This window comes from Triplophysa rosa, linkage group LG9 (assembly GCF_024868665.1).
Source record: "Triplophysa rosa linkage group LG9, Trosa_1v2, whole genome shotgun sequence".
Lineage (NCBI taxonomy): Eukaryota > Metazoa > Chordata > Actinopteri > Cypriniformes > Nemacheilidae > Triplophysa > Triplophysa rosa.
In genome coordinates this window covers 5,078,625-5,101,376 of record NC_079898.1, presented here as the reverse complement: position 1 = coordinate 5,101,376, position 22,752 = coordinate 5,078,625, and the positions used below count along the sequence as shown (strand labels likewise).

Sequence of the window (22,752 nt, the reverse complement as noted above, 5' to 3'; positions counted from 1 at the left end):
AACAGAATTTTTTTTAACCTTCAGTGGGCAGTTGCATTGCGACAACAAAGACCACCAAAAGGTGAAACAATGCACAAAACCAGACAAAATGTATATTCCACAACAGCATGAAGGATCAAGTCGTGAAGCTTAAATAGAGGATACTGGACAGAATATTTGATCATATTTAAAGCAATCTGTTTCCCTATTGGCCACATAGATTTGGCAGTGAACAGCCAAACAGATTGCAATTGTACATTTGGAAGAGTTTTGAGCAGTTATTCAGGTAGTTGCTTTGCTAGAGTGCATGCACAAATAAAGTGTGTCACCATTACAAATAAACAAATAAATAAAAAACATTGTTATTGAAGAAAGGAGTCAATCAATAGACTCCTGCTCCACCTTTATCTGAGTTTGCAGGATGACCGCAGGGAGAGTGAGACGCTGTTTGTAAAATGAATCAGAAGCGTCTCCCTGCATTTAAACTGGTAATAAAGGTGTTTCTGTATTGATCTGGGCACATTCACCCCCAGCGGGTCGGTGCAGATGCAGCCGGCATGGCCTCGTGGGAAATAGAAGGTTGGTAAGCCGATGCACCACACATGTCAAGACGTCTGTGGAATGCGCTGCCTGTTTAAAAAAGATGCCCACAAAAGAGATGAATGGACAAAACAAACAACAAAAAGACGTGGTCACCAGTGGCGGGGCTTCCATGGTGGCACGGGGGAGCACCCGCCACCCCTGTAATCTGATTGGCCACTCTGATTGGCCACCCCGTGTGTCCCCCCCAATGGTCATTGACTCGGGGTAATGTCAATCATTGCGCTAAAGCTCTTTACTGACGCTGCACGTTAAAACGGAAGCAAAATCTGTAACCTTGTGACTAGACTGTGTTAAGAACTAATGAAGGCTTTTATTTAGGAAAAAAGACAAAGGAAGCGGCTCCGGCTGCGCTAATGAACTCGTAACTTCACCAGTCACGGACTTTTTTGCAACGTGATGCTCCTATGTGCACCGAGTTAAGGTAAGAACAGAACTCTACAGGTTCTTTAAGACTGTCTATTTGGGTCTAATTTGATTAAATTTGCATGGGAAACTGTTCTTGTGTGTTTACTTTAGTTAGCTCTCCATCTGGATAAACGTAAACATCTCTCCACTGTTTCAGTAACATTAGCAATTACTAATTGCATACAACGGATGCTAATTGCCGATTAGCATCCGTTGTATGTTTCAAGTTTTATGACATGAATTAACAGTCAACAACAGAGTATCATATCATTGTTGCCACTGTGATGTTGGTACAGTACAAATAACATGTTGCCATTTATTGTGTTTGTGGACACGTTTTGAATGTAGACTACAGCATGAAACGGAGGCAGGGAGATATCTCCAATTTCTTCACACAGAAGAAAATTAGCAGGGAGAGTGCAGGTGACCAGCAGTGTGAGAGTCAAGCTGAATTATGCCAGGCAGCTAAAACAGGCCAAAATTTCCTGGGCCAGACCAGCCCTCATGGACCTCCAGGTGAAAATGCAGGTATTAGGGAAATGCTTAAAATGTGTAATGTGGTGTTCTGCACGATTTTACAGTTATTCAGTGAATAATTGATTTCATTGTGATGATTGTGCTTAGTCTTATTAAAACTGATAACTACACAGAACACTGAGATTTTTTATTCTGTTTTTAAGTATATTTTACATTTTTATTTTATTTATTTTATTATTAAAGGATATTGTTGTTGCATTGTAAGAATTTAAGTGGTGCTTAAAACTGATTACTATACAGAACACTGCTATGTTCACTGTATAGAGCTAGAAGCACTAACTTCTTGCTAACTCTGTACAGCAAACCTGCTAGTGTTCTGTGTGTTACCACTTGGTAAGAGTACACCCAGCAGATTTAATGTGGCCAAGAAAAGCAAGATGAAAACAAACAGTGTGTAACTGTACAATATAAATTGAAGTGATCGCCCATATTGAAGTGGGCGATCAGTGGCAGCTTTCATTTTTGTTACTTTTGGGTGCCCCCCAGATTAATTGTTGTTACCCCCTGTGTCCCCCACCAGAAAATTCTCTGGACCCGCCCCTGGTGGTCACCTCACCAAACTCTCACTGATAATCCTACATTATTTCATTGTCTTTGTATGTTCCGTTAACTTATTTCACATCAATGATTATGCTAAAATGATAATATATAAATATTTCATTTCCACTGTAGAAAGACATGACAAACGTTTCTGATCAGGCATTCTGATCCGCTGCCTCTTATGCAGTGAAGGGGATGAGATTGGTCAGGGGGGCTAAATTGGAGCTCCCGCCTCAGCGCTCTGGTTTCCACAGTGGACGACACAGACGCCGGAAGCCCTGAGGAATGTTTTATAATAAGCAGGAGAAGTAATTGCATTATGTTATCTAAGATGTGCTGGGCCGAAAGTGATTATGCTGCTCTCAAACTGAGAAGAGAGGGGAGGAAATTGGGTTATACTTAATTGCCTTGCTTTTATTCACCAGTAACCTTGAAAAGAGGGAGGGCCTCATACTTAAGGCTATTAACTAATAAATTGTCACGATGTGATTTGTCTGTGGGAAGAGAAGGTTTCCAATGGATCTCTGAAAGAGCAGGCGGGATGGGTCATGTCCTCGGCATTCAATAAATAAATTAAAAAAACATCACGTCCACTGGCGAAAACTAAACTCACTCAAAAAATGACTTTCTTACTTAGTATTTTTCTCTCGTTTTCCAGTACAAATGTCTAAAAATTCTTGAATCAAGATGCATTTTCTTGATGAGCAAAACGGCCCAAGAAAATAAGTCTTGTATTTAGAACAAAAGTATGAAATTTCAGTGAATTTGTTTTTAAAACAAGCAAAAAAATCTGCCAATGGGGTAAGAAAAATAATCTTGAATTAAGGTTTACCTTTTTCTTAGTCACTAAATTCAAGATTCTTTTTCTTACCCCATTCGCAGATTTGTTTGCTTGTTTTAAGCACAAATTCACTGAAAGTTCATATTTTTGTTCTAAAAACAAAACTTATTTTCCTGGGTTGTTTTTCTCATCAAGAAAATGCAAATTGATTCAAGAGTCTTTAGAAATTTGTACTGGAAAACAAGACAAACATACTAAGTAAGAAAGTCATTTTTTGCAGCTTGACAGACTGAGAACTATATTCATTAGGAAATCTGCAGCTGCTTGTTGACAGCAATTGACTTTGAACGCCTTCTCGAGCGGGCTTTGTCTTAAGTCATTTTTTTATTAAATTGAATTTGTGAAAAAATCTCGAGTTGTTGTATTTGATCGTTGCAAGGCAATTTGACTGATGACAACATTTGAAAAAGAATTATCTGAAAAAGGCCCCACAATTCATTTCTTGCACAGCGAGTGTGACAAAGACAAAAAAAAGGATATTTCTCCCCCCTGCGGGAAGGCCGAGACTAACAAGATAATGTATTACAGGTGTATTAATCATTTGTATGACCACAGAACACCAACCATATTCATCAGATTAAACCTTTGCATTGTGAAATGGGTTCTCATTCAGAAAGAGAATAACAGATTGTGAGAATTTATTTTCAATTAAAAAAACAGAGATGTTTATACCACAGACCTTATTGTGGCGTTAGAGTCCATAAAGGCAGACAGGACTCTCAAAGCCTCACAATGCTGTAGATGATGCCGTGCAGTGTTGTTTACAAGCCAGCTTTAGTTACATTTGGGACTGGTAATGGAAAATGATTTAATGAGTGGATAGCAGTCCATGGGTACTTTTCCTCATTAACCCTGCACTTTTCTGAAGGTCACAGACACGGTGCCACAGTAACTGAATGGTACACTATGTGCGGATGAGAATAATACATTATTATACATCATTTCTATTATATTAGTAGTATTATTATATTACTATTTTAATACTTGAGACTAAATTGGCCCACATTTAGTTTACAGCTACGTTATTGTTTGTGCTGCAACAAGTGAACTGCATCATGATAGATTACTAATTCAATACTCATGAAAGTACATTTTGAAGAATACTCTCAGTCAACTTAATTAGTAGTTTTTAGTAAACTTATTTGTAATTGTGATTATATAGTTGACTATTTTATTACTTATATATTATTGCACTTTAAATATGTTACTAAGTTCCTAGGTAATACAAATGAGTCAGTTAATAGTACATGCAAATATAACCAATTAACAAATATACAAAACTTTTAAAATAATTTTAGTTAAATGATGTGTCACGGTGCAGGGGTGCTCTTGATGCTGCTTTGCATTTCATTTAAACTATAACCATATAACCAAATGTTTAAATAAATGTTTAAAAGTTTTAAGTGGGACAAAATGTATGTGGAGTGTTAAAACTGAAACAGAAATACATTACGTGCAAAATTTTATTGACTAGGATNAATAAATGTTTAAAAGTTTTAAGTGGGACAAAATGTATGTGGAGTGTTAAAACTGAAACAGAAATACATTACGTGCAAAATTTTATTGACTAGGATTAAATTAAAGAAATAAGTGAAAATAATATACAGCAAGGGTAAAAAAATACATATCTCTTATAGATAAAGACTTAAGTTTTTCTTTTCTTAAAGAGTACATAACTAGGGATTTTTAAGGTCCTACTTTGGTTTATGGAGTGTCCAACAACAAGTTGTGTCACGACCGTGACGTGGAAGAGAACCCAATAGCAGGCAGGCAGTGAAGGGGTTAACAGAAAATATTTATTTAAACAAAACAGAACAAAAAACACCCACAATGGGGGAAAACAGAACTAAGGAATAAACTTGAAATAAAAGACTTCCCACGAGGGGGCAAAATGAAAACAAGAACACTAAACTAAATGACACGACCAAACGTCTTAAATCAAAAACACAACAGGGTAGACCACAAGACTCACGGAACAAGGACAAGGCTGGAAACAGGAACACTGGACAAGGCACGGAAGCAAGATGACAGGCATGAACACAATACACGGTACGTACGAACAATCCACGAGCACAGGACAAAGAAACATGAGGGTATATATAGGAACACAAACAAGGGATAACGACATGGGGCAGGTGTGGGTAATCAAACACTTAGGGAAGGATAACAAGGAAACGAGAGGAATGGGGCCAATGACAAGACACTGGAGAGAACGTATATTACTGTCAAACGGACAATAATATGTTTCTCTCCACACATAACCAAAGACTTTGTCATGGCTCTGCTACAGGACCAAGAAAAACATGACAAAGGAAGCAGAGCCATGACAAGTTGTATGTACATACAGGGTGTAAAAACACTATTATTTCGTAATAATAGGCAGTTATTCTTACCTTACTTCTTGACTGACTCTCAAATGATTCGTTCTGCAATGCATCTGTCTAATCCCCTCCTTTCCGCTAGCCTAGTCTGACGTGATTGGTCAGATGGTCTAGTCTGCTGTGATTGGTCTGCAGCGAATGAGGCTCATGAGCTACAGTGTTTGGGGGAGAAGAGTGAAGTTTTCGTGGGCAGTCCTAGCAAAACGTAGGCGGGTCCTAGCAAATTTACAACTTGGCAGACTGCTTACTTTCAAACACGGCAACATTACACACTGCATGAAATGTCATTTTCATGATATCATGTTATGTACTCTTTAATATGTCTTTTTTAGTTATTGCCTTTTTGTTAAATACTAAGCTTGTTAAGCTAACATGTAACAACATCGATTCAGTGTGTTGATGACTGTGAAAACAAGTCTTGCATTTTAATTGGATGTGTCATAATTGGATGTGTTCAAACCTCTCAATGGGGCTTCATAGCTGACCACCTGTCCAATTTTAATGCATGCTCTCTTAATAGCATATTGCTTTAGACACCATATTTTCACCCAATAAAGTTCATAATGAACACCAGTTCAACTCATGTTAAACCCTCGGAGTCATCCAGTATGATTATTGATATTCAGAATTGAGTGACTGATCAGTAGTCCCTCTGTGTGTGCTCTTCACATCTTTCAGCATCATGACACTCTTTTCCTCTGTTTAGCTGAAGTAATTCTGTTGATTTGTTACTGACACGGCTGATATTGGAACCTGTCAGGGATGTAATTGAAGATCTCAACCGCCGACCCTCTTTCAATGGCCTAATTGTTGGTATAACAGATATTATGCATAAAGGAACTGAGATGGAACAGGGTTATGATTTCCAAGCATCCTTCATCTACTGTCGAGTGTCTGCTCGAGTGTCATTCTGATGGCTATTTTAAGCTCAATGCAGACTGTAAAACATTGAATATTTGTAGAGTTTATTCAATTCGTTTTTGCCATGTTTGCTACATTGGTACCTGCTCTAAACGTACTGGTTCACTTTGTCACTATGTGAACTTAAAGAAGTCTTAAAGGGATAGTTCACCCAAAAATGAAAATGCTGTCATCATTTACTCACGCTCTTGTCATGTCAAACCTGTATGAGTTTCTTTCTTCTGCAGAACACAAAAGAAGATATTTAGAAAAATGTTGTTGATCAAGCAACAATGGCAGCCATTCCCTTGCATTGGTTTTGTGTCCATACAATAGAAGTCACCGCTGTTCGCTGTTCGGTCAATAGAAGCCACCGCTGTTCGGACATCAACATTCTTTAAAACATCTTCTTTTGTGTTCTGCAGAAGAAATAAAGTCATACAGGTTTGACATGACAAGAGGGTGAGTAAATGATGGCAGAATTTTCTTTTTTGGGTGAGCTATCCCTTTAAGAGAAAACAGTTGAGCTTTGACTAGCGCTGGTGTATTCAATGCGGTTCAATAAGCAGGTCAGTTTTCTTCTGCCCAAAATGCTGTGGACCAGCGAGACACCCTGGGACATGAACAGTTTTGGTCTGAAGTACTGTAATGCCACAGTGACTATTATTTTTCCAACTCTTAGAGCTCAGAATACAGCACAACTTTTTCCTCCAGCATTTTCTCTGTTTATAGCATCCATTTGAACTTTTTCCAATTCATGCCACAGATAAACATCCCCAAAGCATAATGCTACACCCACCAAGGTTCACTTCAAGGATAGTGCTGTCGCCGTTTGTCTGCCGGATGCTGCATTTGTACACAAGCAATGAGATCCAAAGGGTCAGCTTTGGGTCTCATCACATAGCCAGACATTTGATTTAATGACATAAAGTTTAGTCCACATTGATGCCTAAGGACCACCACAGGAATAGACTTCAAAGTGGATTTTCAGACTTCTGCTTGTTAACTTGCTACTGCGTGGGTCAAACTAAAATCGTTTGGGCTAATGTTTTTCATTAAATGTCATTTTCATTCTCATAGTATGAACCAGGTACTTTGAGACCACACTGCCATTACGCCCCAAGTTGCACCAAACAATACGATTTTTTAAAACAAAGGCTTTTCCTTGTTACCAGCTTTAGGTAAACACCAGAAGTTTAAAAACATGATTGCTGTTACAGTCTGATGCACAGTTTCTCTTATGTTTGTCACGAGGAACAGAAAGTCTTGTCTGCAAATGGCCTATAGCAGGGGTGAGCAATTTCGAAGGGAGTAGGGCATAGGGATGATCACTTCGGAATGAAACGCAGGGTTTTTGTCGCATTTACAAGTCATGTGGCATGCGAAAAATTCATATGACCATTTGAGGTATTGTTTTAAATCGTCCCACATTTTTAATGATGAAATTGTTATTCATCACCATAAAGCTACAATTTGTGAAATATCCAATGTGTTTCTTGTTGTTCTCATATCCTTAACCTGCCTGGTGTTTTTCAAGACCTTCTAACATCTGTTTGGAATGTTCCCTGGTGTTAATGATTTTGTGTTTCATTATTTATGCACGAAGCTTTGACGTTACCAAACACACATGCATTCACAGTCTCAATTAGGCATTAATGGACACTTTTCCACTAATTACATGAAGTAGGTTACCTCCGAGGAAATGTGTGTGTGTCAAAGTAGGTGGTGAATACTGATGAACATCATTGGTTCATTAATTATTGTAAAGTGTCTGCTTTTTTCTTTTTAACATGACACAAGTACTTTAAATTGACGTCCAATACATTTGCTTCCTAAGACATCTATAGTGATAGTTCACCCAAAAATGAAAATTCTGTCATCATACATTACTCTTTGTAAGTCGCTTTGGATAAAAGCGTCTGCTAAATGACTAAATGTAAATGTAAATGTCATCATTTACTCACTCTCGGGTTGTTCCAAACCTGTATAAATTTCTTTGTTCTGCTAAACACAAAGGAAGATATTTGGAAGAATGTCAGTGCCAAACAGATAACGCAGCATCCACCGCTGGGTTTGGTGAGCAGATGTACCTTGACATATAAAGATGTAGAATGCAGTGTGTGGAGAAACGTGTCCTCTTCTTCCTCTCTCATTAATTCAGATGGCTTGGACAGTCAGTGGTCCAGCATATCAATAATTAATTGGCATGCATATTCAGTAAAGCAATCTGGACATCTGCACCGAGCCTTCGGACAGAGTGTGACTGAAAAAGAGATCAGCCGTGACTTGCTTGGGGTTTACAGCTCTTCTGCACTCTGCCTGTGTTTCATGTGTGCACGGTTTAACATGTTGGCTCTGTATTATAATATTCGGAACTTCTTTTTAACAAAAACAAGTTTACAATTCAAACATTTTCTGACAAAAATGTGATGCTTGATCACAAGAAAACTGACTGCACAAAGCAAAAGAGTGCACCCCCGAATTTCTAAATATGGCGTGGATGTTTTTCTTTTGCCCCCCTTTATCCACCAGGTGAAACTTTGTTTATCTCTTAATAAAGAAATAGCATACTTCTCCTCAGTAGTCCACACAATGTAATTATTGACATGATTAGTCATGTTGGCATTATAGACAATGCGGGTTGAGAATTAGTTTTTAAACTAGATTAAGGGTTTCTTCAAATCCCTATCCCAATATGAGAACTACTAATAAAACTCAAACTTTGATTATTATTTACACCAGAGGGTCTCAACTGTGGTCTTCGGGGTCTACTTTCCTCCAACCCTGATCAAACATACCTGCCTTTAACTTTATAGTAATCCTGAAGAACTTGTTCAGGCATCTTTGATCAGGCAAAGCTATAAACACATAAAAATGTATTCAGCAAATAATATACATGCAGCCTCAGCAAAAATTAAGAGACCAGAATAATTTATTATGATTTACTTAATATTTGTATGTGTTCAAGTATAGCTAAAAGTACCATTGTGAATAAGTGACAAGATTTCTCCTCAGTTTTAAATAAAAAATATTGTTTTGTATCCGCATTTATTTGCAGAAAATTGAAATGGGATAAATTGGTCAAAATAACAAAAAGCAATGTTTCTAGATCTCAAATACTTCAGTGACAACAAGTTCATGTTTAAACAACACATTACTAATGTTTTATGGAATAATGCTTTGATGGAATAAGTCTGCTTTTGTTCACAGTTTTCATGTGTCTTTGCATTCTCTCTGTCTTTCACATTGCTGTTGGGTGACTTTATGTCCAGCTTTGTTCCTATTGAAAGTCGAGAGACACTGGACAGGAGTTGGCACAATACATGCAAAAATACTGAATGAAGGCAAAACTGGAGTGGTCTCCTAATTTTTATTGTGGTTAATACAGTGTTAAAGGGATAGCCCCCCCAAAAATACACAAAAGAAAAGATATTTGGAAGAATGTTAGCAATTTTCAGTTTTGGAGCATCATTGAGTACAATAGTAGCCTGGTAATACCAAACTCTGCTACTTCGCTTTGCTTCGTAGACAGAGTCTGGAAGGGCATAATTGACAAGCGTTTACTTTCTCGTGGGGGGGGATCGTGTGGGGGCTTGTCTGAAGTTTAAAATCATTGGTGTACCCGTGTCCGCTGTCGTTTTAGATTTCCCTAACCTAAACTACAATCCAAAATTCGGCGCTTAGCGTCCACGTCACGGCTCTCAGCCCGCCCTCTGTCTGTTGGTTGGACGGCTGGTGTGGAGCCAGAGATAATCTGGGAGCTGGTTTGCTATATCAGACTATATCAGAGTACAAAAGCGAACTGAAATTGAGCGCAGTACGAAGTCGGACGTAGTCAGGCTAGTACAATAGTAGGAACAATGTAAATGGTAGTCAAAGGTGTCTCAGAACGGTTTGCTTTCCTATATTCTTCAAAACATCTCATTTTGTGTTCAACAGAACAAAAAAAAACATTTTCTACTAAGGTAGTCAATGATGTCCGAGAACTGAAAATTGCTAACATTCTTCCAAATATCTTTCTTTGTGTACATCAGAACAAATAAATGTATACAGTGGGTGAGGGTGAGTAAATGATGACAGAATTTATATTTTTGGGTGAACTATCCCTTTAATGCCTTGTTTTACCTGTAACAACAGGTAACAGGTATTTTAGATCGTGGCACTGGTGTGGTTTGATTTGCAGTGATGCAAAATGGTACACTTTAAGATTGATTTGCTAAGGATGGGTCTATACATTCATAAAACTCTGCCTCATATTGCATCTAACTGCTATACGCATCATCTGTGGATGGACTTATTCTTTCAAAAGAATGTGCCAGGACATTTTGAGATGCTAGTCTGCTATTACACTGTGTAAACAGAGGCAAACTGGATATGCTACAAATATAGAAGAGCACAGCTGTGCGGAAGAGCTTTGGGCAGATGGCGAGAGCTTTCACTACTTGCTTTGTTCACCGTTCAATCACGCATGCAGCCTTTATACTTCTTCTGTTCCTAACCACTCGGTGCCAACTGTAGCGGTGCTCCCACTTCTCAGCTTCTGTAAGACCCTTTGCCATTCACCTAAGTACCGTCGCTTCCCTCTGCCTCTGAGCAGCTGTGTACTGTGCATCTGCTCTCTGGTAGCTAAAACCCACCTTTCGGCAGAATTAACTGGATTACAGGTAGATGCCAATGCATGCCAACACGGACGGGAAAGCAGCTGGCAGCTGTGAGAGCTCCAGTATCACAGTACAATCAAAGGCCTGGCTAATCAAAGAGCTATCTACTGGACCTGAAACAATGACTTCTATTCTCCCCCTGCCCATTAAGCTTCGTTTTCAATGCACAAGATAATAGGATTGAAATTGGTTGACAGAATGTTTGAGTGCTTCAAAAATATCCTATCTGTAGTAAAACTGTTGATATTGCCGATCAATTGTGTCATAACTGACAATATAATTATGTGTAAGATTTTTATTTAACTTAAACAAGTTTACCTTATAGTTTGATGCAGTTACCATACATTTGTTTCATTAATTTGCATGACACTTATCATCAGTAGACATTAATGCTACCATGCTATCTGTTCTTGTCTATACTTCAAATATCCTATCTATACTCTAGTGTAGCCTATGTATATTTTTAATATCTGCGTAAAAGCCTTTGTACTTAGCTGGGATTATAGTGACCTCTACTGGTGGATATACGCCACGTCGTATAGGTTAATATCAGTTCTTCGTGATGCCAAAATAAAGCAAGACACGATCCTTTGACGTAGCAAGTATTATTTCTTGTTAATTGTTTGCTAATAACTCCGATTTGATTTTAAAGTAATTTACTGGCACGTTTATTATTTTTTCTCATCACATTCATGATATAAAAGCATAACAAATGTTTGTTAATCAATAGTTAATTTTTACAATTGACGTAAGAATACGTAGAATGTTTTTATATTATTCGTTTTTATATTTATATTCATGATTTTATTATTATCATTACTATTCCTTTCATTTGAGTTACTTGACATTTGAGTTTTTGATGATCGTCTTCTTTAACAAAAGAAAAAAAACAATACAGCGTGCACAAGAATGGGCATTTAAAATCAAATCATAATACTAATGAACATTAAGAATACTGTGTTCAACAGATTAAAGAAGATTAAATCATTAAAAGGACTAAAATAATGTCAATAAAAGGCATTAGAGGTGTGGCCAAAACGTACCAACCAATCGGCGGTTGCAGCGTCACCGAATTCCCACCATGCAATGCGAAACGAACTATTAGCGCGAAATCGCCGTTAGTGAAGTGAATAATGAAATAAAAACACATCGTATCAATAATTAGATATGTTGACGATCACAATGCGTGTGTTATTCATGATGATGTGCTTTTCATAGATCAAGGTGAGCAGTTGACAGCGTTTGTTGCTTTCATACAGACACTTTAAATGAGATGTGCTTCCTATATTATCAGTTGCGTTCACATTGTATTATATTATGATAGCCTAACCTAACAATCAAATGTTAACCGATGCATTAAAATATTCGGATTGCTATTTTAGTGCTTTTATTGTTATGAATGGCATCGTGGTTTTAGCTACTTTTCAGCAGGACCATGCTGTTCAAATCAGCAGTTTTGAATGAAACTAATGAACGAGATGGATTGTGTGTTACAGTGATAACGTCACATGTGTTGATCACCCAGACCTGCACAGATGACATATAATATAATAATAATAATAATAATGACTTGTGTAATTGATTGTTCTTAAGTCAAATGTGCTATGTTTTGTTTTGCATTGTTACTACTTTGTATGTTGTCTGGGTAGATGGTGTTAAAACTCTGTTTATTTTGTGCAAGGATACAAAAAAGTCCATCATGACAGGAAGAACGATTTCTTCTGCAGTTCTCAAAGGTATAATGGGTGTTTTCTAACCCTCTTAGTGAAAAGTGTATGTGAAGTGACATCTCTGCCTGTAGAGTGACACATCGAAGATCAGAAATGTCATAAATATCAATATTTTTACAATAAGATATATATATATATATATATATATATATATATAGCTTTATTGGATGACAGTAATGAGAAGAAGATTTTGGTGATCTGAGGGTTTGAAAAGCTGAATAATCAGCTTCTTTTTCACTGTTACACATAATTGTATATAGCAGCACATTCCATAATTCAATGAAATGATGAAATAATTTACATTCAATAAACATTCAGTATCTGCTTAATAACCACTTCTAAAAATCTGTTTAATAATGCCACAATCCAGTTCTTCATTACTGGACATGTGAAGTGTTTTAACAGTTAAGTGTTATTTTAAGTAGTGAAAAGTAGTCTTTCATATCTTTGGATATTGTTATGGATCATGTGTGTGTTTGTTTGTCTGTTTGAAGATGTGGTGGCATATGTTGACGTGTGGTCTGCGAGCAGGATGGAGGATTATTCTGATCCGTTCATTCAGCAACTCCTGGACATGGGTGCTGAGGTCAGAATGCTTTTTTATTTGGACTATTGTGTCCATTTGTCAAATTTGAATATGTGTCAAATGTAAGATAAACATAAAGTCAGAGAATTTATTTGGAAATTACAGGTATCCAAGACGCTCAAGAAACAAGTGACCCATGTCGTCTTTAAACAAGGCCGCCCATCCACATGGAAGAAAGCTCAGAAAATGGGAGTGAGGATTGTGTCCGTTCATTGGGTGGCAAGGTAAAATGAGTGTCACGTGAGTCATGACTAATGTGTTTTATTAATATCCATAAAGGCCATCAGTTAGGTAAACCAGGAAATCTGATATCGAATAAATTATAGATTGATGTGTAGAATTTGTTGCATTTTTCAAACGTTTAAAATTAGTCGTTTTTACACTTGGATTTGTCAATCAGTGTGCATGTTCAGATGGAGATAAAACCCACGACGTTTGCAATGCTCTACGAACCGAGCAATGAAGAGCTTTGCTGATATGGATTTTTTCTGTGTTTGATTCAAATATACATTTTTGCAGACCTTATCACAGGACATTTGCAATAACAATCAATTGTAATAATTGTTTTAAACAAAACCTAATACATTTGAGGGGATATTTACACTTGACCTGGCCATGAATAGTATAAATGCCTAGTAGGTTTGTGGAGAAACAAATCGTAAATAAACTGTAAATAAAAAAGAAATGAAATGTATCAAAGTTATTCGCTTTATGGAAAATATTATGACTCATAGAAATTTAATCATTAGACACATGAATTGAGTTTTGTTTTCCTATTTGAAGAGAGAGTTTTTTGGTGGGTTTTTGAGTTCACTGATCCTGTCTTTGATGTTTGTTTCATTGTTGCATTTCTTCGGATGGCCTTTAGATGTCTCTGGCTCTGCACAACACATGATTTATTCCTCTCTCGGTGTATTTGCAGTTGCAAAGAGAGTGGTGAACATGTCGATGAAGATCTTTTCCCTGCTGTGAATGAAGAGACCAAACATCATCTCTTGAACAAAAGAACAGTAAGATGTGTATAACACTTTAAAATACAAACCCGATTCCAAAGAAGTTGGGACACTGTACAAATTGTGAATAAAAAAGGAATGCAATAATTTACGAATCTCATAAACTTATATTTTATTCACAATAGAATATAGATAACATATCAAATGTTGAAAGTGAGACATTTTGAAATGTCATGCCAAATATTGGCTCATTTTGGATTTCATGAGAGCTACACATTCCAAAAAAGTTGGGACAGGTAGCAATAAGAGGCCGGAAAAGTTAAATGTACATATAAGGAACAGCTGGAGGACCAATTTGCAACTTATTAGGTCAATTGGCAACATGATTGGGTATAAAAAGAGCCTCTCAGAGTGGCAGTGTCTCTCAGAAGTCAAGATGGGCAGAGGATCACCAATTCCCCCAATGCTGCGGCGAAAAATAGTGGAGCAATATCAGAAAGGAGTTTCTCAGAGAAAAATTGCAAAGAGTTTGAAGTTATCATCATCTACAGTGCATAATATCATCCAAAGATTCAGAGAATCTGGAACAATCTCTGTGCGTAAGGGTCAAGGCCGGAAAACCATACTGGATGCCCGTGATCTTCGGGCCCTTAGACGGCACTGCATCACATACAGGAATGCTACTGTAATGGAAATCACAACATGGGCTCAGGAATACTTCCAGAAAACATTGTCGGTGAACACAATCCACCGTGCCATTCGCCGTTGCCGGCTAAAACTCTATAGGTCAAAAAAGAAGCCATATCTAAACATGATCCAGAAGCGCAGGCGTTTTCTCTGGGCCAAGGCTCATTTAAAATGGACTGTGGCAAAGTGGAAAACTGTTCTGTGGTCAGACGAATCAAAAAAGTTCTTTTTGGAAAACTGGGACGCCATGTCATCCGGACTAAAGAGGACAAGGACAACCCAAGTTGTTATCAGCGCTCAGTTCAGAAGCCTGCATCTCTGATGGTATGGGGTTGCATGAGTGCGTGTGGCATGGGCAGCTTACACATCTGGAAAGGCACCATCAATGCTGAAAGGTATATCCAAGTTCTAGAACAACATATGCTCCCATCCAGACGTCGTCTCTTTCAGGGAAGACCTTGCATTTTCCAACATGACAATGCCAGACCACATACTGCATCAATTACAACATCATGGCTGCGTAGAAGAAGGATCCGGGTACTGAAATGGCCAGCCTGCAGTCCAGATCTTTCACCCATAGAAAACATTTGGCGCATCATAAAGAGGAAGATGCGACAAAGAAGACCTAAGACAGTCGAGCAACTAAAAGCCTGTATTAGACAAGAATGGGACAACATTCCTATTCCTAAACTTGAGCAACTTGTCTCCTCAGTCCCCAGACGTTTGCAGACTGTTATAAAAAGAAGAGGGGATGCCACACAGTGGTAAACATGGCCTTGTCCCAACTTTTTTGAGATGTGTTGATGCCATGAAATTTAAAATCAACTTATTTTTCCCTTAAAATGATACATTCTATCAGTTTAAACATTTGATATGTCATCTATGTTGTATTCTGAATAAAATATTGAAATTTGAAACTTCCACATCATTGCATTCTGTTTTTATTCACAATTTGTACAGTGTCCCAACTTTTTTGGAATCGGGTTTGTACATAAATAGAGGAAGGCTTTCATTTAGCTCGTGATTGCAAGCACCAAATAACAGCTTTAACTTTATAAAAACTAAAAAACCTTGTTGTTTTGTTTGTTGCAGCACCGTTGCATGCAGCCCCGAGATATTCCAGTAAAGACCCCGGAGAATGATCGACGGATGAAAAAGAAGCTGGATAAGATGATGGAGGGCTTGATCTCCTCATCTCCTGTGGGTGAGAGCAGCATACGTTTGTTTCAACTGCTCCATTCAGCAGTTTCTCAGATTATTTAATGCATTTGGGATTGTTGTTGTTTATTCTGAATACAGTTTCTGATACATAACCATTCATTATTGATGAGGAGAGTGGAATAGTGTACAGTCCCTCTTTAAAGCGATCTGACAGCATGGCACAACGTCTGCGAGAAATGAGAGCTCAACGGGAACATCTCTCACCCACAGGTATTTTCTAATACTGTACCACTCGAACCACTACTCGTTTTTGCCAAGTAAAGACGTATTGTGTCCGAGTAAAATCTAAGACTTCAGCTGTTTTGATACCAGATCCTTCATTTTTATAAAGCTGCCTATATTTCACTTGTTGGTGAATTTTCACCTGTTAAAGGGATGCCAGAATTCTCATATATCGCGATTCACACTAATTATACATGTCTGAATCGATTCTGAAATCGATTCTTGGTTTTATGCACAGCTCTTCTGTGAACTGATCAGTAGGAAGTACTGCTCGATCTAAAATCACTTTATAACTTGCATTTGAAAAAGCAACACTCGTCAAACATCATCATTATAAATATACTTTATTATCATGAAAATACCTGAAAAGGTTTGAAGAACAGCGATAGAATATCACCATTGTCATTTCAAACTGTTGCTGCGTCCCAATCTGCGTACTATCTGTCCTAAATAGTATTCATAAGTAGAATTAGTATGTCCCAAATCATAGTAAGTTAAAAATAGTATTCCAAAGATTCCCGGATGGTCTACTACTTCCGGCAGAAATTGCAGAAAGATGCAAACTCTTAAAGGAGTCATTCGCCGGAAGTACATGTTTTTCTTTGTCTTTTGTGTGTTATAAGTTGCACATGCATGTATTAGACACGTGAAATTGCAAAAATTTAAGTGTTGGAACAAAAGATGTATTTTATCTAGAAGCGAATGCTCACCCAGACCTGCCTGAAACGCCTCGTGTAACCACACCCCCACAACTTGACATCAGCTCGTGGAGTGATTTGACTAAAATCGCCCAAATCTACAAGCAAGTAAGGTGGGCGTACCTGTCAGCACAATTGCTTTGAAACCTGATGTTCCGAATATGGTAAGAGGCGTTACATTTCCGTCACACAATTGCAGTATTCCACCAATAGTGAACTGGCCAATCATAGCACACATTGCTTTTCAGAGCAATGAGCTTTGTAAAATATCTGCGCGTTTCAGAGAGGCGGGGCTAAGAGGAGATACAAACATGCACGGTATGTGGAAAATACAGCGTTTTTGAACCTTAAATCGTGTGTACACATTGTAATACAGCTAAAGCAAACAATAATATTAGTTTCAGCCGTGTAAAATGACCCCTTTAAAAGCTAATATTACCCACAACTCACCACGAGTAGGCGGAGTTTAGTGGCGCTCCACTGCATTAATAAATTATATAACTTATGGGTCACTAAATTAACAAATGTATACAGTAAACATTACATATGAAATAATGAATGAATAAATACCTTAATGGAAAAAAGAGCTGTATTTTGATATTTGTGACAGTTAATGGCAACAATGTTGTCTAGGCAATAACGGCCACTTCCGCTTCCTGTTAGCATGTCCCAGTGCGTGCATATTGTTTTGCAATGCACTGTAATGTAAATACTTTTCCATTACAAAAACAGTTAGCATCGTTCTTCTGTGTCCCATATTCAGAGTTTCTAAGCGAGAGCACCCTCTGGCTTTCGGATGTTGAGGCATTTAACCGTAATTCATTGAGGAAACTGAGCATAAGAATTGCACGATATATCGCCCAGCCCTAGTACGACCTCCACGGTTCAATACGCATAAGTGAATTGGGGTTGCCCGTTGCACCAAAGTGATAATGTCCGAATTTGGCAAATCAATAATGTTTTACACTGCATACAAAAGCAGCACGTTCGCGTTGCTCTCACCCAGCACATGCAGGGAGAGCGTCTACAGCACCATGCCAAAGTCTGTTTAACGAAAGTCATGCCACTCGACGGCTTTTCAGACAGCTATTTACGTCATAGCAAGAGCACCTCCAGGCAGCTATGTAGTGTTGCATTTCAATTTATTGTAATGGCAGTGGCGCACCTTGTTAATATATCTTTGGCCTTTCCCATTGAGCGCTAGTATCTGCAGTGTTAAACGCACACCGCACGTTTGTCTGTTTACTTCCATTACAGCAGTCGCAAGTTTGCATTACGTTATTTTAAATATTATTTAAAGGGGTCATATGACACGGCTAAAACGAATATTATTGTTTGTTTTAGATGAAATGCAATGTGTGTACACGATTTAAGGTTCATAAGCGCTGTATTTGTGCATGTTTGTATCTCCTCTTTGCTCCGCCTCTCTGAAACGCGCAGATTTTTTACAAAACTCATAGCTCTGAAAAGCGAGGTGTGCTCTGATTGGCCAGTTAACCAGTGCGTAGTGATTGGTGGAATACTGCAAGCGTGTGACGGAAATGTAACGCCTCTTACCATATTTGGAACATCAGGTTCCAAAGCAATTGTACTGACAGGTACGCCCACCTTACTTGCGTAAACATTTGGGCGGTCTTAGTCAAATCATACCACGAACTGACATAGATTTGTGGGGGTGTGGTTACACGAGGTGTTTCAGGCAGGTCTGGGTGAGCATTCGCTTTTAGATAGAATGCATCTTTTGCTCCCACACTTTCATTTTTGCAATTTTACAAAAAAAATACAAGCATGGGCAATTTATAACACATGGAAGACACATAAAAACACGTATTCGTGCCATATGACCCCTTTAAAATATGTTATTTGATGCGCAAAACCTCTTCAAGAAGCTTATTTTACTGGCATGTTGATGAACAGTAAACCAAGAACTGCTGTGAGCTGCCAGTGTAAATCTTTACATTTATTCAATACACCAGGAATTTGTACAAGTTGATATTTGCTTAAAGAGAATAAAATAAGTCAAGTAAAATAAAGAGAATTGCAATAAGCCCCTTAATGTGCCAAGGCTTTAGAACCAAACCGAAACCAAAAACCATTGGTAAAAAAACTGAGGTACGTATTGAACCATGGGTGATCTGTATTGTTGCATAGCACAGACACAACTAACTGTCAGCGAAACAACATGTTGTCCGTTTTTTCATTTGTTTTAGTTGGTGCAGCCAACTATTTTATGTTTACCTACATGTAAATGGCCTTTCCTTTGGGCTTTGTTGCTGTATAAAAAAAGTTTGTCGTTCTTGTGCTTCAGCCTCCCAGATGCAGGACAGCGGGTCAGGCTCTGATGCGTCTTTAAGACCTTCTCTCGGTTCCTCACCAACACTCTCTTTCTTGCAACAGCTAGGTCAGGAAATAACAAATCTTGGTTGACTTTTTTGGTAAATTAAACCAAATTAAAAAATATTGAAAATATTGAATCCCCAAACATTGTTTTGCAGAGGAAGAGCCTTTGGATTGTTCTTCAACGTCTCACCAGCACTCCTCAAACATTAAAGATGACAGGACTAACCAGAAAGGCAATAAGAAGTCAACGACAAAACTAACTAGTAAACAAATTAACCAGACACCTCCTGAGCCCAACAAGGCAGCTGCTGGTAATATATCCAACATTGAAAGAAATCTTAAAGTCTCTGCAGTATCTTCAAGATCAAGAAGGTCTTTGGTGAACAATATTGAAAAACAGAAGCAGTCCACTTTAGAGAGCTTCATTCAGAAAACCAGTTCTGAAAACTTCTCGCACATTAAACATCAACCTGAAACGGAGTCATCCAGCAGTCCTGAAACACCCACACCTTCCTTGTTAGAAATGTTTAAGAAAAAAACGAATAGGAAAACTGTACAGGATTCCATTGCCGTACAGACCAGCTCCAAACAAAACCACACCAGAAAGTCCTCCTCAGCAGCCGAGTATCCTACAGAAAATGAGGACGTCTTTCAGAAAAGTCAGCCCAGTACTCCCAAACCCATTCCTAAAATATCACGTCAGCGACGAACCTCTGCTGCTTTGCGTTCAGCTGACTCCGTTAGTAATCTTTGTAGTAGTCCGGAGGTTAATGACGGGGAGGCGTTTGAAGATTTCTTCGCTCCAGCCAACAACAGCCTCAAACGGAGGGCATCTTTATTTGGTTCGACCTCAGAAAATGTTCACCTGCCCACTTTTGACCTGGAGGATCCCAACAAGAAGAAGGGCAGAAAATCCTCTGCAAAATCAGCTGGTACAAAGCGGAAACATGGAAATATTGATGTGAGAGAAATCCTGTTGAACTCTTCGGACACTGTGAATAAGAGCGAGGAAACAGTCCCGAAGAAACCCGAATCGAGGCCTGAGTGTTTGTCCGTGAGGTCTGAGGCAAAGGAGATGTCCAGATCTGAAGAAATAAAACTCCAGCCAGCTGCAAAGAAACAGAGGAGGCCAACCAGGCAGAGCTGTGGTATTTCCTCTGAAGAGGAGGATGATGAGGGTTGGGATAAGCCTTGTCCTGTCAATGAAAGAAAGGGATGGGCAGCTACCTCTCTGACATCATGCACAGCCGTTAATGTGAAGCTCCAGAAGAGTCCTGATCCTGACCCTCCTCCCAAACATGGTATTGAAAAGAGAATAGGTTTGAAAAGTATGTGAACTTTATTATATGTAGGAATAAAGTATTTTAAGACGTCAACACTTTATCTTGCCTTTAAATAACTAAACGGTGTGCAAGATATGCAGTGGGCCAGTATGTCATGAATGACTTTGCATTAGATAATAAAATCAAACCAAGTGACATTTATTAAAAACAGCACAAGCAATACATTTCACACAAATAATACACTGCCCGTCCAAAATAAAGTCACCACCTGGATTTAACTAAGCAAATAGGTAAGAGCATCCCGTTGGATTGGAGGTCTAGGTTCAACAACGTTGTGCCCAAAGAACGAGGTCAGCTGACTACCTGAATATACTGAATGACCAGGTTATTCCATCAATGGGTCCCTGGTGGCACGGGCATATTCCAAGAGGACAATGACAGGATTCATCGGGCTAAAATTGTGAAAGAGTGGTTCAGGGAGCATGAGACATCTTTTTCACACATGGATTGGCCACCACAGAGTCCAGACTTTAACCCCATTGAGAATCTTTCGGATGTGCTGGAGAAGACTTTGCGTAGCGCTCCGACTCTCCCATCGTCAATACAAGATCTTGGCAAAAGATTTATGCAACTCTGGACGGGAGTAAATGTTGTGACTTTGCAAAAGCTTATTGAAACAAATCAAAGCTAAAGGCGGTCCAACGAAATATTAGTGTTTGAGTTTTTTTTGGATAGGCAGTGCACATTTTAGTTTGTGGTTGTATATCAATAGTCTGGTGTTGGTAAAATATGTCTCTATAATATTATAACTAGTGCAGCTGTGTGATGTTGAGGGGAACTGACTTCATTTATCCTCTAAAAATCACTAGTTGCTTAAGTTATTGCAAAATGTCTCTGAAATGGAATTCAATCTGGAAGACAGATCCAGCATGTTAAGTTTCCTAATGCAACTTTTTTTTGGCCTTTAACTACAATTTTGGCTTACAGGGATAGTTCACCTAAAAATTAAATTACAAAATTACAAATACAATTCTATCATCATTTCAGCCTGTATGATTTTCTTCTGCAAAACACTTAACAAGATATTTTAACGAATGTTGATAACCAAACAACATTGACCTTCATTGACTTCCATTGTATGAACACAAAACCACTGAGACGTTTCTCAAAATATCGTCCTTTGTGGTCTACAGAGTCACATACAGGTTTTCAATGACACAAGTAAATAAATTGACAAATTTGGTGAGGCAACTGTGTGTTTTTGAAATGTAGCTAGCTGTTTTTCTAAAGGCTCACATTTGCACAGAATAAATAATTTACATTCCAGACATTATTATGACATTCAATAGCATAGCGACCCATTCTGAAAACTCGAAAAGAGTTTGCTGCTTTTTAGAGATAATGTGAAACCTGGATCCCTCCTGAGCTGTGATAAGATGAAATGTTTGTACTGCAGTTTATTTAAACTTAAGAAGAAGTGAATATTCTTTGAATTAAAGAAACACTCCAGAATAAAGTATGCGTTTAGTGTAGACTGAACCCTTGTGAGATGCGCTTATCTGTGTCACAGCACACCTGCTGCTCTGCTCTCAACTAACTCTTGTTGTTTTGCATGCTTTCAGTCGTAGGCAAAGAAAATAAAAGCACAACTGATGGACTCAATGAGAAAACGTCTGAGATGTGCAGCAAACGTGCAACTATGAAAAAGGACAGATATATAAAGGTAAAGCGGTTACAGACTATTCTTGTTATTGAAGTACTAAAGGCCTATTTTCTTAACTCTAGAAAAAAAGTCTTGTGAAGAGCTTTACCAATTTGGACAAGTTTAATAGTTATTATATCATATAATATAATTATATACAATTTTTTATGACTTAAAGAAATGTTAAACATAATTTTTGTAGTTTTACTAGATAGGTTAGCATTTAGCGGTCAAAAATACTACAAAATTCCCCGGTTGGGTGATTTGTTTGTATGGCTCCTTGCATTGTGTTTTTCCATTTAGCATCAATACCATCTATCGTTTATGATTTAGTTTTTGTATGTTAATATCAAATTCTCTCATCATTTACATCCCAGATGCGGATGATGAACTTTCTTTAGTTAAACAGAAAACCATTCCATTTTTACCTATATAGAATATATTCAATTCAAGAAACGCTAGAAATAATGACATTTAAAGTTA

The 22,752-nt window shown here is 38.1% G+C and overlaps 1 protein-coding gene across 1 annotated transcript in view; it reads left to right on the top strand.

The window, feature by feature from the left end:
• The first annotated feature begins 11,949 nt into the window (after positions 1-11,949).
• Positions 11,950-22,752, top strand: part of mcph1 (microcephalin 1) — a 42,127-nt gene continuing 31,324 nt past the window's right edge. The window contains 10 exon segments of the mRNA XM_057341590.1: positions 11,950-12,071; positions 12,529-12,583; positions 13,072-13,163; positions 13,269-13,387; positions 14,086-14,173; positions 15,896-16,007; positions 16,103-16,234; positions 19,253-19,345; positions 19,440-20,612; positions 22,190-22,290. Coding sequence (XP_057197573.1) covers positions 12,547-12,583; positions 13,072-13,163; positions 13,269-13,387; positions 14,086-14,173; positions 15,896-16,007; positions 16,103-16,234; positions 19,253-19,345; positions 19,440-20,612; positions 22,190-22,290 — 1,947 coding nt within the window. The 5' untranslated portion in view covers positions 11,950-12,071; positions 12,529-12,546.